Raw genomic sequence first — 20791 nt, 5'->3', positions numbered from 1 at the left:
ATAACTTAATGCTCCTATAATTTTGAAATGATTTTTAAATTTTTTAATGTGCATTTCTGTGTGGTCCTACAGGTGTTAGCTGATGCTGTTGCACGCTTGGTTGTAGATAAATTCAGTGATTTGACAGAAAATTTCTCATCTCCACATGCACGTCGAAAAGTCCTTGCTGGAGTTGTCATGACAACAGGTAAATGAAAAAAGTAGTATTTTGAGTGCTTAAATATGAGAGCTCTGTTTGCATCTAGTGAACTTAACTTTTTTCAGTCAACCGGTATTGAAATGTATTTTTACTGTTTAATCTTGAAGGTGGACTAAATATAGTAATTAAATCTCAGGTACTTATAGGAATATTATACCTGCAAATACTTCTTCGTTCACAGAGTTCCTGTCCTCTGCCTGAGACATCTGAGTAGCTCACAAAATGTAGGTTTTAAAGTTAATCATGAAACTTTGGGAAAATAAATAAAATCCCCCATCAGTATTCCTGGTTTAGGCATGTTATGTAAGTATTATGCTTATTTCCAAGGTTCTGAGATTTTGTCCCTTGTTATTTTGCTACATTTTATTCTTAGTGCTCTTATGGCAGTCATTTTATTAAAAATGAAGAATGCTTTTTGTTTTGGCAGGTGGCAGAGGTGTGTATGTGTAAGCAGTGGTGTCATGGCTCCCTAGGTGCTGACACGAGATCTCTGCTTGTCCAAATCACCCAAAGCAGTGAAGTTCTGCCCTAATCTGTGACCTAAACTAATCTATGACCATGCTGCTGCTGAGTTTTGCTCACATTAAGGTTTTATCCTGGTCTTCAGTCCATGTGAACTCTTGGTGGAATGTCCATTTTGAAGCTGTCCCAGCTCTGTCCCCTCTGATCTCTTGCCCTCCCACTCACACAGGCCATTGGGAGGTTTGGGAAGCCTTGATGCTCTTCAAGCTCTGTTGAGCAACAGCCAGATCTCCATCTGGTAATAACACTGTTTTAGCCCCAGATTCATGAGGAACGTGCTGTAGTTTCGTTTGTTTTGTAATATTTAACAGGTTTTTGTACTATTTGCAGCCTTGTATGTACAATTCCTAGAAGGGTCATGTGCTGAAGAATTTAGACTTAACTAACACGTGAATACCTTTTGATGAACTGAAGCAATAGCTTTACACAGAATAAGAAAATACCTTGCCATGGATACATGTTTGGAGAATGCCTGGAATTAAATTACCCCATTGCACAGCCTTATGTTACAGCCTGGTGCTTCTCCTCTACCCTGTGGGCAGGAGGGCCCAGCTGGGCTCAGGTTCATTTTAACTTGTTGGGCTTTTTTTACTCCTGAATATTTTGCTAAGTGGCATTTTGACCTGTCTTTATTAGTCCTTCATTCAGCTGGATTTTTTGAGTGATAAAGGACAGTTCTCTGTATTGAAAACACCCACCCAATGTACTTTTTAAGTCCTATTGCATGGGATGGTTTAATACCAAGAAGTAAACATGATACTGGTGATCTTTACAGTGATTTAAGCATTTACATTTCTTTTTTTTTCCCTAGTCTTACCTATCCAGTTGTTGGCTCAATACCCTTCCATAACATGTTGCTGCTTTAATAAACCAGTGCCTTTCAGTTTTCAAAAGTGGCTGCATAGGCTGAATATCTGCATAGGTGGCCAGAAGATACAACTGAAAGTTACTGGCTGCCTGAATCTCAGGAAAAAAAGCACTTTGGATCTCGGGTTTTAATAATTCTTCTTGAAGCAGCACTTTTTACGTGCAGGTTTTCAATTTTTAACTTGTCTGAACTCCAGCATGAAGAGAAGTAGTTCTCGTAAGAACCACTGACAATGCCTCATGCAGGGAGGTATGGCTGAGTGAAGCTTTTGTTTTAATTAAATTATCAGAAGAAAAAACATTTATCTTTTTAAAGAAGCAAGCAACGAAAAAAAAGAGCACTGTTTGGGTTCTGCAAGAAGATCATTCAGTGCATTATTTGTGATGTTAATTGCATCTCCTTCCTGAAATTCTGTTTTGCAGGTACAGATGTGAAAGATGCCCTGGTAATAAGTGTTTCTACAGGAACAAAATGCATTAATGGTGAATACATGAGTGATCGTGGTCTTGCATTAAATGACTGCCATGCAGAAATTGTAGCTCGACGGTGTCTGCTGAAATTTCTGTACATGCAACTTGAGCTTTACCTAAGGTAAGCTGGAGGGAAAAAGATGATGAGCTGATCCCACTGAGCTGAAAAGGTGTCTGTGGAAAACATCTGTCTTCATTATTTTAGTGTAAAGCACTTGTCCTGTTGCATTAGGATGTTGAATTTAGAACGTGTGCCACTTGCCCTCAAGGTTGAGTTGAACAAAACATTTATTCACTGAGGTGTCAGTCATGAGAGGGGAGGACGGGGAAAATAATTTGCAGACATTTTGTAAACTGTAAATGTATAAATCAAAATAATGTGAAGTGGGCTAAAGGTTGCTGATGTTTCATTTAAGTGCCTGAAAGCTCTTGACATTTGGGATTGCTGTAGGCTCTTTGTTTCCTGTCTCGATGGTCCTTTAATTTTGTTAATTGTCATAACTGTTAGATTTATATTACAGAATATATTTTCAGCCATCCTGCGTTTGTTTTTAATGCCTGTTAAGTCTGCCCAGCTTACGCCTATTTCCATGTTAATGTCAGTTTTGACTCCAGTCTTCTTCTGTTTCAGCAATAAAGAAGATCAGCAAAAATCCATTTTCATCAGATCAGAGCAAGGCGGGTTTAAGCTGAAGGAGAATGTGCAGTTCCATCTCTATATCAGCACATCTCCTTGTGGTGATGCTCGGATTTTCTCACCCCATGAAGCAGCACAAGAGGGTATGACAGCAGTCCTCTTCCACCCAAGGGAGCTTAAATTATTCTTGGGGCATGTACAAGCAGCACGGTTAAAATTTAGGTGTCTTCTTTCCTTTTAGCATAGAAGTGTGTTAGACAAAGATCTCTTCCAAAAAAATCTGAGCTGTTCTTCCTCTGTGGTAGAAGTTCAGTATAGAGTGATGAGCCCTGTGGTCTTGAAGAGGCTGATGCTAACTGAGATAAGCCAGTGAGTCAGCAAGTATTCCTACAGAACTAACCACCCCCTTTCTGTTCCCATCCTTTAACAGCAGTTCTCTCCCTGCCCCTTCCACAGTCTGCCCATCACTTCATTTTAACTCTAACACACTGAACAGAGCTCGGGAGCTGCCTGCCTCCTACTGTTTCTTTGGTGAAAGCTTGGTTTAACTGCAAGTGTGTTTTGGAAGGGGCAATATTTGTGAGAGGTGTCTGATGCTGCAGCTGAATTGCCAAGAGCAGTAGGAACTGTGATGCAAGCCCACAGTAACTGCTGGCAAATACCTCAAATCAGTCTTTCTTATTGTGATTCTAATGTAAAACCCTTTGAGAATGTTCCTCAGGTGATTCTCAGTGCTTTTTGTTCTTCAGACCAAGGGGACAGACATCCAAACCGAAAAGCCAGAGGGCAGCTACGGACAAAAATCGAGTCTGGGGAAGGGACGATCCCTGTGCGCTCCACTACCACTATCCAGACGTGGGATGGGGTTCTGCAAGGGGAGAGGCTGCTGACCATGTCCTGCAGTGACAAGATAGCCAGGTGAGACACCGAAGGATTGGTTTTGTTGCTGTTGATGTTATTGCTGAGGGAGGGCATAGGACAAGGGGGCATGGCCTTAAGCTGAAGCAGGGCTGGGTTAGATGGGATATTGGGAAGAAATTCTTCCCTGTGAGGGTGCTGAGGCTCTGGCGCAGGGTGCCCAGAGGAGCTGTGGCTGCCCCATCCCTGGAAGTGTTCAAGGCCAAGGCTGGATGTGGCTAGGAGCAACCTGAACTAGTGGAAGGTGTCTCTGCCCATGGCAGAGGGGTGGAGTCTTTAAGGTCCTTCCAGTCCATCCTGTGATTCCTACAAGAGGGGAGGGGTGCATGGTACCCACAGTGAATGTGCAGGGAAGTGATGGGCTTATCTCACTGCTTAGACATAGTGTGAGGGTGGCTCTCACCCCTGTGATAAAGCTCTGATTCTTCACCTGCAATTGGTGTCAGACCTTTTACTGGCTTCAGAGACAAGGTGTAGTCATTCTGTACCACTCCAGCCACACCAAGTCATGACAGCTTTGTTCTGTATTTCTGTCACTGGGGAATGGCAGAGGAATGTTTTAGATTTTTTTCCCCTGAAGTAGTATAGCATTAGGAAAACAGTGCAATAAATCTATTGCATTACTTCTATTTGGATAACTTCCTCTGGTGATATACATCCTTGTCCCATCGTTGGAAATGTTCAAAGTCAGGTTGGATAGGGCTTGGAGCAACCTGGTCTAGTTGAAAGGGTCCCTGCCTGTGGCCTGGGTTTGGAACAGGGAAACTTTAAAGTCCCTTCCAACCCAAACCATTCCATAATATCGAAGATTTCTGTATTTTCCATGCATAGTTGGGATTTTTATTATTTTTTTATGGTGAAAAGTGTCCCTGTTAAAAAAATCCTAATTGGTGGCCACTTCTAGTTTTTACTCTAGAATTTTAATTCTAGTTTAAATATTTTATTGACATTAAATATTTTGTTTCCAGAACAATATTCTAATTCATGTTTAATCCAATTCCTTTTTTGTTGTTCTTTTTGACATATATTGAAAGATCTTTGTTGTTTGTTTTAAAAATGATAAATGGACAAAAAAAATTCAGCAGTAATATTCTTTAACAAGCATTGGAAGTATGGGAGAGTTGCAACATCATAATTTTTTTAAATGAGTCTATGTGTTCGCAGCCTTTGTGCTCTTGCAAAGTAGAAGAGAAATGTGAAGTTTTTCAGTTATTTTTAATTATATATATTGTATATGTTTTAATTAAAGGAGCTCTGCTGTTTTCTCAAGTCACCGTTAATTAGCCTGATTCAAAGGTTATTAAAGATATTAACTTGGAGCTATTCTTGTGAACTGCATATGCCAAGTGAAAAATAGAAGGAAGGTTATATAATGGCTTTGTTCCTTTAATCTTGTCTCAAGTAATCAACATCTCTACTGAAGGAAAACATTTTATTTTAGTTTAAGTACCCCTACCATAAATGAATAGAGCCTTTCAGAAGCTAGGACAGGCAGCTGGGGAAAGGTAATTCTACAAAAATTACATTTCTGCTTCTTTTATAATATTGTCAGTAACATTCACCAGATAAATTCCCCAGTTTCATGCCAGGGGCTTCTCTCAGCAACCTGACTTGGGATTCATGCCACATTCTTTTATCACATTGTCATTGCAAATATATATTTAAAAAAAAAAAAAAGCCAGTTGTTGAGCTAGAACACATTTGACTCTTTTGTTGATTTTGTGTGATGCAGAACAGAATCCATCTCTCGCTTCCATAGCTAGCTGTCACCTCTCCTTGGGGCTAATGGGAATAATTTTGTTTGTGCCAGTGAAGGAAGCAAATAGAACCCCTTGACACAGAACAAAGACTGTATGACGGGTAAGGAGGCCCAAATTTTCATCTTCTTTTTTTTTTTTTTCTTCTTTTCTTTAACATTGCCCTTGATGTGTTTTGTCCATTTAAATTCGAAAGAATGCCTTGCTCCATAGTGTCCAGCAATCAGTCCTCCAGTATGCCTCAGACCCAGGAATTTCCACTGAGCCTTCCCAAAGTTTCACAAACACAGCCTGGGAAAGATGTGGATAAATTTGGAGTGTGGGATTGCACTTGTATCAAACCACTTGTATCTGAACTGGCTCATCTGTGTGGATTATCTGTATAATCCAACTTGCTGTTTCTAGCCTTTGAGTGCTTTGCTGCAGTGTGCTGCCCAGCACCCTCCTAGACCTGGTAGGGACATCCAGGAAAAGTCATGAGAAACGTGGGAGGGCCATGAGTGTAATCCCACTTGGACTGGAAGCCCTAAACAGGGCTGTCCTGGTGTGTCAGAGCTCAGTGGCTCTGCAATAAGGTGTTAGGCTGGTTTCTGACTGGAGTTAGCATTAATATACATGCATTTGTTTTAAATGGATCCTGGCCTGGTGCCATGGTACTTCACAATGTTGATTTTTGCCTTTTTTCTTTTGATGTCTTTTTCTGCCCATGTTTTTGGTTTCAAATAATTACTTACCTTCTCACTATACATTCCAGGTAATGGTTAATGTCCTGCTAGGAAGTGAAAAATTCCTTTTCACACAGTTTCTTAGAAAAGCTCTAGAAACTGAGAAAAAACTTTCTAGGTTGAGTTGTTAAAAGGGAAGTCATTGCTTTTCTACTTTTAAATAAGAGGAAGTATTTTTCTGATAAACTTTTGTGTGAAAGAGCATCACACGCCCATCCACTGGCCTTGTTTTGTGCTCATTCAGAGTGGGAAATCCAAATGGACATTTGTAACTCGGTCTTCCTCATTTTTTTTCTCCCCAAAAGTGAGCATTTCTCCCTACTAGTTCATAACCCAGTGACAGTAGCTGATGTGAATTGTGGTGGCCACTGTGATGCATGGTGGCTGTGTAGCACTTAGGTGAGATACCTGAGGGGAGGTGGTGAGAAATGACTACCCGTGGTGTACCGTTATGGAACCTCTCCAACTAAGCTCACCTATGTTATGATCCAGTTTAAACCCAGAAGAGCAAAGAAAGCGAAATCTCTGTGCATAAAATGGACAGAACTTTGAATGTTCAAAAAATGCCCAAACACCATGATTAAAAGCAAACGAGGTTTGATCTCGTTTGTAAAATATATCAATTTTTTGTGCCAGCCTGGCAGCTGATAGCCCCAGAGCTGTGGCTTCCACCCCGACGGTGCTAAGCTGGATCCTTCTGTGAATGAATACTTCTTCCCCAGCCCTGAATTGTTACTTCATCCCATCTTCATCAGCGAGCACTGTAGGGCCTCAGTCAGGTCTTTTACAGTGTACTGGTCTTCTCTGTGGCTTTTGTAGTACAGTTTTGTTATAACAGGCAGATGAAGATGTTTAAGTCATAAAACTACAACGTTTCAGTCCCCAACAACATGTAGGCAGCAGTGCTAAAAAAGCTGGGACAAGTTAGAGCTGTGTGGTTTCCTGCCTCAGTGCAGCTACGTGGGGAAAACTGCAAATCTGAAATGGTGTTTGTGAGAAGAGCTGCTGTAGAAGGTCAGAGGCTTCCTGCACTTAGGATTTATAGTGTGGGCTGCTGACCCAGCCACTTGATTTAAGGGAAGCTCTCACTCCTTGTAAAGATATTGCTGCCTGTTTACATCTGTGGCTCTTGAAGAGGAGTGGTCATAGAGATTTAATTAATCTCTTTTGGAAACAAAGAGACTTCGGGTTTAAAGTTGTGCCTTCTGCGTGCCAGAAGGAAAAGTGCTTTCTGGGATAGTCCTACATCTTCCTGCAGTTACCTTGTCTCATTTACTATCAATTACAAGTGAAAACTTGTGATAAATGAAGTGCCAACTAAATAATTTTCATTTCTTCATAGTAATTGCTGTTTATAAATGATATTGATATGAGAAGCTCTTTGAGCTGTAAACACTTGTCAGGTTTTGCCTTGTTGAGTAGTTGCAGGAGACTCTTGTTTTCCTGAGATGAACTTTTACACCAGTTCCATGTGGACACCGTTGGGGGTCACACATAGTGACTCCCTGCCCCATCCTGCTCTCTGCATAAAAATTAATAAATAAGATGTTTGATATTGTCTTGGTTTGGAGACAAATCTGGGGGAAAACCTCTGTATAGGATCTTTCTGGGAAGCAAACCTAAGTGGCTCCTCTCTTTAACTGGTCTGGTAAAAAAACTTCTTTGGAGAAAAGTGGAAAAAACTATTTTACTAAACAAATAAAGTGCATACAAGTATAAAGAATGAATAATATGAAACAATAAAACTTCTCCTTCTGAAGTGAGATGGCAAATTGAGAAAGATGCTAGATGCTGCTGCATTAACATCAAGTTTTATGACTTACTGCTGTTAGGCCCCCCCCAATTCTGGATTTTCTCTAAAATAATGTGAATAGCAGAATTTCTGTACCTTTTGAGTCTGGAAAGTTCAGAGGAGAGTTTTTTCCTGCCACGTGTATTTTTAAACGGTTTTATTTTTGGCAAGAGGTGCTATCAGCACGCTGTGAAAGTGTTGCTGAGAGTTAATTTTTGCTTACCTTTTCATGTGTCAAGAGCTGTGAAATAAACTGCATTTCATGAAGAAATGCAGATTTTTTAGGAATTCAGTGTAGATATCCCTCAGCAGATAGTGGTCCAAAGCAGAAATGTGACAATTTAGCAAGGAGGAGAGGACTCCTCTTGATTTGATGTCAGTCTCTGGTTTCTCCATCCTCTTTTTTCAGTGCAATGTGCTTGAGATGAGCAGAAAGGTTGAGGAAGTGCATCCATCCTCCAGACTGTTAGGAACAGGATCTAGAGTAGTACATGTAGAATAAGAAAACCAGTGAGTATGATAAATTTATAAAATTCAGGTTTCCCACTGAGGTGCTCATCTATATGACATCAGGTGAGCAGGGTACAGTGTCCTCTGTGTAAATTGACAGGAGTTGAACACAGCTCATGTGCATTGATCTGCAAAGGCCAAGGTTGGGGTTGAACCTATGGTGGTGTTGGGATGTACTGGTTTGTAGGAGCATTTCCAAACAGTGGAGGAGTCACTGTTATCTGTACCCCAGCTCAAATTAGGGTACCTGTGTTTAAGTGTTAGTTTGAATGTAAATTGTGAGGTTATTTATACCAGTCTAAGAGCTTGCACTTTAAATAATTTTTACTTTAGGGTAAACTTTTTGAAGGTTATCAGAGAGAATTCTTGTAGTTACTTAAAAGCAGAATGCTCAGAATATGTTAAATACTGTTAAAAGACAATTTTTTGCTTACTTTAGACAAGTATCTCAATGTTTCCAGTGGAAGAGTTTCCCTGCCTGCTTCCCTGGGTGTTCTTTCCCATCTGCAACTCTCTGCTTTACGTGCCTTACTTCAGGTTTTTCATGATCTATTGATGTGATGCAGCATTTCTGTGTTCTGCTCATGCTCATTCTTTAGCACCCACGTTCGGTGTGCAAGCTGGGTTTAAGTCACTTCTCTTACCTAACTCTTTTCTGATACTGTCTTTAATGTGAAGAAAAAAAATCCATTGTTTAATTGCTCCACTGGAAAGACAACACTGACTTGAGGTTTTCTGTAGTCCATTTTGCTTTTTCTGCTCTGCACTGCATGCTTTGTAGTGAAATACAGCATTTGGCCCCTTAATTTCAGAAGAAATCGTGCTGTCAGTGAAGGTTAATGCTATATTGGCAGCAGTTGTTGGTGTGAGTTCTGACAATCTGTGCCTGTAAACTGGAGGACGAGGCAGTTTTACCACTTCTGGAGGTGATGCCTGTGGCCTTTTGAAAACTGAGGTGTGGTGCTGATTTCTTCTCAGTTTATATTATTATATAAAGTTGTTTGAGCATACATGCTAATGGAAGTGAGATATTCCTGTTTGACAGAAGTACAGTATGAAGAAGGGACGAGGAGAAAGTGACTATGCAGTTCTTTCTTTCACTCTGCTGTGATCTGCAGAACATGACCATAAATGTGATAGGGAGAGGTTGAGGGATCTGGAGGGCTCAGCCTGAAGGAAAGGAGGCTCAGGGGTGACTTTCTTGCTCTCCACAGCTCCCTGAATGGGAGGGCAGAGTTAGCTGAGGGTTGGTCTCTTCTCCCAGATGTCAAGGGACAGGACCAGAAGAAATGGCCTCAAGCTGTGCCAGGTGAGGTTCAGGTTAGATATCGGGGCAAAAATTGGCCAGGCACTGGAACAGGCTGCCCAGGGAGGTGGTGGAGTGTCCCTGGAAGCGTCCAAAAGGTGTGTGGATGTGGCACCTGGGAACCGTGGTGAGCAGGATGGTCCTGAGCAGGGTTAGTGGTTGGACTTGATGATTTTACAGGGCTTTTCCAGACTTAGTGATTATGTGATTTGTTTGGGTTTCATGTTTATCTCTGCACTATAACCAGTTTCTGATAGAATACATTTCTGTAGAGAAGTATAAGTTCTTTTATTATAGCAATGAAATTTACAGCTAGTTTTATGAACCTAATCACCACCCAAACCCTGCCTAATGAATATTAAGAGTTTTGGTTGTCTGAGTGCTTTCTGCAGCCCCTGTCCTTGCACAGGCTCATTGCTCTGAGCCCAGCACGAGCGCGTGCTGCAGTGGCAAAGGGGATCCAGCAAAACAAGGCCAGTAATACCAGGTCATGCAGTCCTCTTTGCAGAGGTTTGCTCAGCTGTCCTCACTCCTCCTCCTCCTCTAATCAGAAGTTCACAAGACAAATGTCAGCCTTCATTTTCTGCCCCAGAGAAGGTCACCAAGTGTGGGAGGAAGCAGCAAAACATGAGCTCTGGAAATACAGAAGTCAGAAGTAAGGCAAAGGGTGTGGCAGAGGGTTTATTTGGGAAGTAAGGGCTTGCCAGAGGAGGGCTTTGGCCTATTTTAAAATGTCTGTCCTCACTTAAGCACTGATCATGTAAAATGTGATGTGCCTTGTCTGCAAACCTGAGCTTGCAACACTCAGTCTTGATTTTTTTCTGGGTGTTTCTTCCATAGTTATTACCTGTGTCTGTAGCAGCCAGAAAGGCATCTTGGTCCTGGGAAGCAACTATTTTCACTTGGTATCTTTACTCTGACACTTGGTTGCTGAATGTGTTTTCAGTCTTATAAAAAATACGCCTTTATTCCATGTAGAATCCACCTCATATATTAGCACAGTATTTTTACTCACTTATTAGGGCCTGCTTTTTTTTAAATGACAGGTGAGTAAATTAATGCATATTGCCTCCATTTTCACCATCACTAAGGATATGCAAAGAAATAGGTTCTTTGGATTATAATCTTTGTTTTACCATTTTTATTTTTATATATTAAAAAAGAAACAAGTTGCAAGTCCTGAAGCCAGCGTGCATAGTTCAGTTTTTGCAGTAGTGAAACAGTTGTAGTGTGGAGTTTCTAGCCTGAAAGAATGTGTAGCCCTGCCATCCCAGCACAAGCTGCAGGAAACACTGTTAGCAGCATCTGAATTCCCTGTTTTCCTAGGAGAACCTTGCAGCCTGGTATAGCATGGGCTTTTTAATTAGGACAACCAATCTGTGGGAGCACGAGAGCTTCTGATGTTCTCCTCTGTTTTATCCAAGCACCAAAGGAAACTTTTCCTGCTTCCTGTGTCTGGCTGTTGCAGTTGGACTCCAGCTCCCGGCTGGACAGGGCTTGGAGCAACCTGGGCTACTGGAAGGTGCCCCTGCCCATGGCAGGGTTTGGAGCTAGATTGTTTAAGGTCCCTTCCAAGCCAAACCATTCTGGGATTCCAAGACTGAAATATGCTATTTTCATAGTGCCTCAGTATTTCTCTGACCAAGGCAGTGAAAATACTCTGCAGGAGATGTTGTGGTTTTCAAAAGTATTTTGTGTGACAGGCGTTGAGAGCCAAAACTTTATCAAATGAACACAATTTAAAAATAATCATAATCAGGATTTTGCTCCTAGGTGTTCTATATCCATGCCACCAGACCTGATCCAGTGTAAATCACAGTGCTCAGACAGGGATTTATGTTTGGAATCTGTGAAGCAGCCAAAGGGAGCAAAGACTGTATGCATTCTTTGTATGTTTTCAGTTTCCATATTCAGTTTTGTCCCTGCCCATGGATATTGCAGGCCAGTGCACATGTCCTTCCTGTCAGCAGGATGTGGGCAGCTGGGCTGGAGTTTGAAGGATAGGTGAGGTGTGGAGGTCTTGCAGACAGTCCTTCTTGTGCTCTGGGAAGGATGCTCTTCTCCCTGCCAGGTGTCTTCTGGAGGCATCAGCTGCTGTTTCTGGTGGAGAATCTCACAGTTTGGCTTTCTCCCATTGAATGATCCTGTCCATCTCTGGCATTAGAGTGCTGGAAAATGCATCACCAGACATGTTAGCAGGGGTACAGGTTGCAGAGTCTGCTCCTGTTCTAGGTCATTTTACTCAGGATTACACTGAGTATCCCCTAAGCTGATCACTGAAATTCTGGCAGGTGTCACAGCTTATGCTACCATGGTCATGTGCTGGTCAGGAGGAAGGGTTGAAAGTCTAGTCCATTGTGATTAACTGCTGTTATGTCTGGCAGATGTTACTTGTTCCATTAAAAAGAAAGTGTTTTTTTGTTTTTTGTTTTGTTTTGTTTTTCCCTCCCTCTTAGGTGGAACGTATTGGGTATTCAAGGAGCCTTACTTAGCCTCTTTGTGGAGCCAATTTACTTCTCTAGCATCATCTTGGGGAGTTTATATCATGGGGATCATCTATCCAGAGCCGTTTACCAGAGGATAGCAGAGATAGAAGATCTACCACCTCTTTATACACTCAACAGACCTTTACTTAGTGGCAAGTATCTAATGGAGAAGGCCGTGCCGGTAACTAAGTCTGTTCCAGTAGCATTGTGATTTTGTAGTTCTCAAAACCTTGCAAACTGTGTGCTGTGAGTAAACTGCTTGCTGCTTACAATAGAGAAGTTGTGGTGGAAATGTAATACAGATACCCAGTCAGAAATACCGTAGCAAGGACCTTTAAAAGTTGGAAAGAGCTGAGGGATGGAACTTTTGGATGAGTTTTCACACCATTCCCGTCCGGAGCATGCCCTAGGAAGATGTGAGGAGAGTTGAAGGCTTAGGGAAACCTCCTCCCACCTCTGAAATAGTGTGCTAGCACTTACTGTCACTTCTCTAGAACTGCAGATTTTTGTTGAGTGGTCCCTTCCATCTATCAGTATGCCAAGATAGGCACGCTTTGCTCACAATTTCCAGGTCAATAATCAACTCAAAATGGACAGAGATAACACCTCACCTGTCTTAAATTCCAAAATGGCTTGTTACAGTAATGCTTTGAAAGCTTTAAAACGGAAATCTCATCCTCCCTCTCACTGTGTGCATTGCTTTGTTCTGCAGAGGTTAGCTTGTGGCATGTGTTTATTTTCCAGGGGGGAAAAAAAAGCGGCTCATACTTTTAAAGCATGTTTAAAGATTGATGTGCATTTTTAAAAAGGATTTAGGGAGGGAGTGAAGAAAAGAGCATTGTGAACAATGAGTATTTCTTTAGGTAAGAAAGGTAATAAGGATTCCCTGAACTAGGATGTATAAAAATGTTGAAACGTATTTGTCCTTATATTAGCAAGTAAAGAACAGTTGCAATGCTCTGTACCAAGCATCTAATAGTTTTATGGGCCTAGTAGCTGATGTATGGACTGTCTCTGCCTGATTTTGGGGAATTTTTATCAGTCCTTAAAAACAGCAGGCTTGTGGCAGGGTGAGAAGCGGTTTTGTTATCCTTTTCACAGCATGTACCAGTACCTTGTCTTCTTGAAAATCATCTTTCTGCAATGGTGCTATCATCTATTTCCCATGAAATAGAACCATCTGTTTAAACAGTTGAGCCAGGACTTGCTGTGCAGCTGAGAGAGTTTGGAAATGTTCTCGGCTGTTGAGTTTCCACAAAAATACACATCTCAAAATGTACAGAAAGGTTCTTTAGGAGGTTGGGCAGAGAATTATATTGATGTATATTCTTTTACTGGTTCAGTCTTGAAAGCTGATTTTCTGACCTCTGCTGCTAAATTCAGCTGGGGCAGTCATGTAGCTGCTCCTGTGCTCTTGGATTCACGGATTTTTCAGTTTATTCTTACCTAGAACAAGCACAGCAGAAGTACCTATCTCCAGTTCTGTGTTCTTTCTTGTACCACGCACACACCTCTGATTTATTTCCACCAGGGACATGAACTAAAACAGAAATATCTGTCTTGCCCTACTGTCCTGCCTGTTTGGCTGAGAAAGTACTGTAAAAACAGGTTTTCTTCCTCTAATAAAGCAAATTTTGTGTCTGCTGGGGCACCTGCATTAAGTCAGAATTATTTTGAGATACTGTTTGTACTGCTGGGAATTGTCTTTTCGTCATCTTTCTTTCTTTGAGGTAGTTTTAACTTACAGCTTTTGCCAACACATTGAAGCATAGAATCATTAAGGTTGTAAAAGACTCCCAAGATCATCACATCTAACCATTAGCCCAGCACTTCCCTGTCCACCATATTCAGTTCCAGTGGGGAACACTCACGCCAGAGCAGGTGTTTTTCAGCTGAGGGATGCAGGAAATATGTCTATTTATAAAAAAACACCCTCCTGTGCTGACTCTTGGAAGCTTTGGTTGCAGGATCCAGCTTTTCAGGGTGCCTTTAGCACCCCAGCACTGGAGGCAGTTGAGCTCTCTCTGAGAGGTGGCCACCCCACTTGAAGAGAAGACAGGTTTAAATTTTGAAAATTTTTAGAATAATCTGAAAAAAAAATGATTTCTCAATCAGAGTGAGGGTAGTTGGATAAATCAGCCAATATCAAGTTGCCCATCTGCAGGGTGACCTGCACAGACTCTTTTTGAGGGGGAGCCACTGTGGGAGGTGGGCATGCAGGAGTTCACCCAAGCTGAAGCCCGAGTCAGGTACTGAGATCTTTTAGAAATCCTTAACACGTCTTTCATTTCTTCATTCCTGATTCCATGTTTTGAAATGGTTTCAACTTTTTGCCATCCACAGCCTCCTTGAGTAAAGAGGACTGTGGAATGTGCAAGGGTTTAAAGGTTTGTGCAAAAGACCTTCCTTTCTGCTAATTCACGCAATTAGATGTTCCTCAGTGCTCTGTGAGATCCAGGCCATAAGCAGTGGTCATGACACTCAGTTTTCTATACCTCTGAGATATTCCTTCCTACATAAGCCCTATTTTTTTGCAAGCTGAAGTGTCTTAATCCACTTTGTTGTTCCTTGCACAGAGACCCTTTCACATCAGGATCATTTTGCAGACCCATTTTTGTGCTAGTTAGACCAGGGCAGTACCTGATATTCAGGGTCAAGCAGCAATACTAGTCTATGTAGTGGCATATATCCTGTTCACTTCCTTGATCCTTCACTAATAATTCCTGACATTCACTTTGATTACTGTTGGTAAATGACCTGACTTTTTGGTAGAATTGAATATTGGAAACTAAAATCTCATTCCTGAATGCTAACATTGAGCTCCAAGTCCAGCACCCCTTGTGCAAGGTTGCTTTGGGTTTTCTCCTAATATGTGTTTATATTCATCTCTGAGGAATGTCATCTGCCTTTTTATTACCTAGACATCCAGTAGGTGAGGTTTTTTTCTGCTACTTTTTGCTATTGCTCCTCTTACTGCTATTTTAAAAAAAATTAATATCATCAATGATCCTACCTCTGTTTTTCCCCCCCTCTGCATCCCAGGTCTACCCTGAGCTGGGGGGGGTCTCCAGCTGTGTTCACTCTTCCCAAAGAGACCATATTTATCCAAGTGTTAATTAATTTGTTTTTGAGGTAGACAAAAATAAACCCTTCAACAGAACTTCTGGTGATTTTATTTGGCTGTTCCCTTGGTACCTTATCCTCCTGTTCGCATTGGTGTTTTTCAGCTTTCTGTGTCCTTTTTAATGAAGCTTGTTTTAGCTCTCTCCTCAAAGAACTGTCAAACTTTTATTACTTATATAAGCACTGGCACAAAGAGCTGCAACCTTTGCTCTTACTTATTATATCCCTTTGTAATAATATTCAACAATAAGTTCTGAGCAATGTTCTCTAAATAGCTTTAGTTCTATTAGTTTTCAAAGAAGAGTAAAATATTTGACTTTCTGTCCTAAATTTCTGTTTCTAATCTCAGCATATTGTGCTAGATTCATGTCTAGATTTTTGAGGGGAAGATACAACCCACCTGAAGTTCTATCAAATACTTTGATTTTGAGATGACCTTTTTCTCCCTGTCCATGGTACTTGTGATCCACCATCAGGGACTCTTTTGATATCTCTCCAGGGTTCTTGCATGCAAATAAGCAGCTGAATGGGTTGTTATCAATTAAATCTATTTGAAATTCTAAATCTGGGTTGGTTTTGGAGTTGTGGTTTTTTTTTTTTTTTTTTTTTTAATTAATTAATTAATCAAAAACCAAGGATGGAATCATATAATTACAATGGAAATGTGGTGCATACTGGATGTTCAGCTTTCTCATCTTTATTTGATTTGCCTGTGGGGCTGGTTGTGATATCACAGGTGTTTTGGAGTACTTGATGACCTCTGTCTGATCCCTGTACTTGTTTATAGTGTATGGAATGAAAGAAAAGGTAATAGTACAGATGTCATTGAGTTAAATTTTTGCCTCAGTACTTTCGGTAAAACCGACTTTTGTTCCAATTCTCAAAATTTTCAGCTTATATATTAAGAAAATGGGAAATGTTAGGTTATTTTCTGTTATTATTCTGTTAATTATTTCTTATCAGTCATAGTGACAAGATTGATCCAAACCAAGGGTAAAAATACAACAGCTTCAGTAGCTTATATTTCAGAAGGTTTCTTTGTTTATTAAATGAGGAATCCATGATAGGAAGCAAACTGAAATGTGCTGGGTCATTCTGACCTCGTAGGTTTTGCACACTCAGTGCTGGGCCCAGAGGTGCCATGAGACTGAGCCAGGTGAGCCAGTCCTGCTCCCAGGTGCTCAGCTTTATTAGACTGCTGGTATTTCCAGATATCAGCCAGAAATGCATCCTGCTGTGTTGCTTATGTTCAATTTCTTCAGATTTTATTAAGTGTAGGACCTTGCCTAACAGTGGAGTAGACTTGAAATAGGTTCTCGGCGAGAGCTGCCTTAAAGTAAAAATGGGATTTTTATTTACTAGAGAGACCAAATTGCCCTGGTGCTTTGCTCTCTCCTGCTGAGGTGACTGAGACATCTTAAATAGATTTTTGCCTCCCCTGGACTGTCAGATGTGTCACGTGTGCATGGCAACAGCTGCTGTGACTTTCATTATGTACAGTCCATCTTTAAGGACCGGGATGGTGTGGGGAATAAATCCTGGCCCGGGCCGTCAGCCAGACTCTGTTTGTGCTTGGGTTGGATTGTGGTGGCTTTGCTTCCCCATCCCTGGAGATAAGAGCCATAGCTGGAAGGTGTCACATAATTTAACACCTGAGCAAAGTGATTGGAGTCCTGTGGTTCTCCGTCTCTGGGCTCAGTGTGCACCACTGTGCGTGTAAAGTGGGGAGTCAGCTAGAACACGATGGATTTATGGTGCAAGACCCAAATGTCTGCCAGTTCTGGCTTTGTGAAGGGTGCTGAGGATGGGGCTCGCTTGCAATAGAATCAAGGGATGGTTTGTGTTGGAAGGGACTGTAAAGCCCATCTCATTCCACCGCCTGCCGTGGGCAGTGACACCTTCCGCTGTCCCAGGTTGCTCCAAGCCCCATCCATCCTGGCCATGAACACTTCCAGGGTTCATAGTTCTGCATCCATTTGGAAGTGAGATGAACTCCATGAGCTCGTGCCACAGAGCTCTCCATGATCCTCTCTGCCGAGGAGGCTGCTTTCTCCAGCAGTGCACACTTGCCCTGCTGGGAAGGACAGAACTAGAGAACACTTTAGCCAGAATGAGAGTGAGATGTCCGTGGTGTTATCTCCATGAGTCGGTGAGAAATCTGCAGGAGAATGCCTGCAAAATAACAGATCTGCTTCTAAGATGTTTTACTCCCCAACAAAAAAAAATCTTAAGTCAAGCATTTGTGTTTATAATCCTCATTAAACATCACTTTTCTTTCAGGTATCAGCAATGCAGAAGCCCGTCAGCCAGGGAAAGCCCCAAACTTCAGTGTAAACTGGACAGTAGGAGACTCTGGTCTGGAAATCATTAATGCTACAACTGGCAAGGATGAGATGGGCCGCGCCTCGCGCCTCTGTAAGCACGCGTTCTACAGCCGCTGGATGCGCATCCATGCCAAGGTACAGCTTCCAGAGGGCTGAGGTTGCCACTTCTTGAATCTTAGTGAAATACCTGGATGTGCTTTCTGTACTCAGGAGCCACTTCCCCAGCCTGTTTTAAGCCAAGCCTCATGTTAGAACCACAGAATCATTAAGGCTGAAAAAGACCCTTAAGATCAAGTCCAACCATCAGTGCAGCACCACAACCATGTTCACATTAAACCATGTCCTCTAGCAACACAACCACACATTTTTTGAAGATTTCCAGGGATTTTCTTTGAGATTTCCAGGCTACATCCCTGAGTTCCAATGCTTTACAACCCTTTCAGCAAATTTTTTTCCCCCTAATATCTAATGTAAACCTCCCTGGTGCAACTTGAGGCCAGGTAGCTGCTGCTTCATGCAGTAATGGAGAAGAACAATGTGTGTGTTAACTTATTCTTTATTGTAATGATGTCTGCTCCAAAATGCATATTCCTTGGTATATAGCTGAGTAAGCAAAGGATGCTGTCTCATTTGAGCTTGCCTCTGCACTTTAATTTATTTGGAAGGATAGTCCCATTTTCACTGCTACAGTTTTGCTCTTTACTCTCAGAAGGAAAGCTTCCAGGAATTATGTCTGTGGCTTTTTGGCCTCAACATTTTGTTTGCTAGATCCTTACCTTGTTTTAATATTAGCTGTTTAAGTAACTCAGTCCCTCTGGTACTGTTTGGCTTAATAGGGTCTTGTCTCTCTCCTTCTCTTGTCTCTCAACCCCACAGCTTTCCTCCAGCTTGCGCTCAAAGATCCTCAAGCCCAACCTGTACCACGACACCAAGCAAGGAGCCACTGAGTATCAAACTGCTAAAGAGTGTTTGTTTAAAGCATTCCTGAAGGCTGGACTTGGAGCCTGGGTGGAGAAGCCCATAGAACAGGATCAGTTTTCTCTCACAGTCTAATCCACGAACTGCACATCACTTTGGAAAGGGAGTTGTTCTGGAGATTCCTGGTGTCCAGCATTGCTTTCTGGCATCTCCACTGCCATCAAAACATCTTTCTGCTCTTTGGAGTTGGGTTTCTTTGGGGTTTTTTTTTTTGAGACTTCACAGTAGCTGCTTCTGTTTTGCCTAAGTATTGAAACTCAATGATGGTCCAACACATAATTGTATATTTTGTTATAGGAAAGTTATTTCTGGTATATTTCTAGAAATACTTTTACTGTAGAAAATTTGCAGTAAGGCTGTCCTTACTGTATACAATGACTCATTTTTTCTGGGTTAAAATAATTTCTTTTTTAATTCAATGTCATCGAGTGCATGAAGAAATTAATAGTTCCTCTAGGTTTTACACCACACTTTTAGGAAGTAGCTTAATTTTTAAAAAAGAAAATAGATGACAAAGCTGATTCTACTCCTCTGTTAACTTGTTTTTCAACTGCAGATATTTTTAGTACATAGACCACAGAGCCAGAATGGAGTCTGGACAGCTAGTTTTTTCCCAATTCCTTGCTCTTTAAAACCAGCTGCTGAAATACATGTCTTTGATGTATGTATTTATTAGTCTGTGAGCCAGTTTTTAACATGCAGCTTTTTATTCTGTTTTTAAAAATACATTTACCTCCCATTTATACCCATTGTGAAGTCTTCATTTTTTTACCATTGTAAACTGGAAACAGCAAAATAATTATTTGTAAGTTAAAAAGTTTAGTCTATAACATGCAGAAGCCTGTTTAGAAGTAGGTGATTTGTGTATCCCAGGAACTCACCCGAATACAGTCTTAACTGTAACAGCAATGTAACAGCTTTAAAAAAATCTGCTCATTTTAAGGGCACCGAGCCCGAGTTGCCAAAACCAGTCACTTGTTGGGTATTAATTGCTCTCCTCTGGAAGCTCTTAAAACAGAGAAACCAGTTCTTAAAATTTATTTTCTTCTGAGTTATATCTGCTTTCAGCCAAATTGTTGTGTCTGACATTCCCTTGCCTTTGGGCTTTACATGTGTGATGGGCATCATGAAGCTAATTAGGTAAGTTGCTCTCAAATGTGTGTCCATCTGTTTTGACTATTCCTTTAAAAAGTGTTTTTCCTGAAGGTGTGGACACTTCTGCTTTACATAAAAATGTAGGATGAAAGCGAGATACTGAGGTTTGATTAACTGCTGCGTAGAAGGAGCACCTCAGCCCCAGCAAGTCCTTGGGGTGTTGAGGACTTTGGTGTGAGCCCACTTCTGGCCAATCATGAATGTTAAGGCATTTCTGCTTGAGTAGGAACTCGTTCTCAGCTTCAAAACCTGATCAGACCTGAGAATCACTTGTGCATTAGTTGAAGTCTCTGGGTTCATGTCTTGGGAGGAAGGCACTGAGGTGCACACAGTACTTTTGGGTGGTACTGTGGATAATAGCAAGCATTCCTCTGGGAAGGCAGGAGAGTCTGTGACCCAGGGGTCCCCTCAGGGAATTGATGCTTCTAGGGCTTCCTGCCTTTTCCAGATACAAAGGGAAGGAGCTGCAATAGAAGGGCTGGGTTAATTCACCTTTGTAGTGGCTTCAGTCACCCTGTCACCTTCTCATTAAAGCTGAGAGCACTCCCATGGCCTCTGCAGGCCCAACAGGGCTCTTGGAGTCATCATCCAGCTGAGGTTTAGACTGACCTCTTCCAAAACAAAAAGGAATCCAGTTGTTTGTGGTCTGACTTTGCAAGCACTGGGACACCAGCCTTTGGGATTGACCTTGTCTTGGTCACACAGCAGAGATTCTCTTTGGGGCTGTGGTTGAGTGTGTGAACATGTTTCTGTGGGGTTGAGGAAAAGGTGTTCACGCCATGTGTGTTTCATTGGAGTCATTACTGCTTTCAGGTGAAATACACATTTTTAAGGCACTTGTTCAAAAGTTGGTGTCTCTCTGATTTTTTTTTTTTTTTTTGAGAACTAGGAAAGTAGAAGCTCAAACTATTTTTTTTATGAAGTCAAAAATATGAACAAAATATTTAAATAGCATTATAGACATAGTTTTTTTAGCTGTTGAAATGAACTATTAAATTAAATTGTAACAGAAGTACGTTCC

General features: G+C 41.4%; 1 protein-coding gene across 3 annotated transcripts in view; it reads left to right on the top strand.

Annotated features, from left to right (window-relative positions):
• Positions 1 to 19360, top strand: part of ADARB1 (adenosine deaminase RNA specific B1) — a 61432-nt gene extending 42072 nt beyond the window's left edge. For all 3 annotated transcript variants that reach the window (XM_040069295.2, XM_040069296.1, XM_040069297.2), the window contains exons 5-11: positions 73 to 187; positions 2012 to 2180; positions 2691 to 2839; positions 3446 to 3614; positions 12161 to 12342; positions 17594 to 17772; positions 18514 to 19360. In XM_040069295.2, coding sequence (XP_039925229.1) covers positions 73 to 187; positions 2012 to 2180; positions 2691 to 2839; positions 3446 to 3614; positions 12161 to 12342; positions 17594 to 17772; positions 18514 to 18690 — 1140 coding nt within the window. In that variant the 3' untranslated portion in view covers positions 18691 to 19360. The remainder of the gene's footprint in view (positions 1 to 72; positions 188 to 2011; positions 2181 to 2690; positions 2840 to 3445; positions 3615 to 12160; positions 12343 to 17593; positions 17773 to 18513) is intronic.
• The last annotated feature ends 1431 nt before the right edge of the window (positions 19361 to 20791 follow it).

The sequence above is a fragment of the Hirundo rustica genome, chromosome 7, assembly GCF_015227805.2.
Source record: "Hirundo rustica isolate bHirRus1 chromosome 7, bHirRus1.pri.v3, whole genome shotgun sequence".
NCBI classification, from domain to species: domain Eukaryota; kingdom Metazoa; phylum Chordata; class Aves; order Passeriformes; family Hirundinidae; genus Hirundo; species Hirundo rustica.
This window is presented reverse-complemented; position numbering and strand designations above follow the sequence as displayed.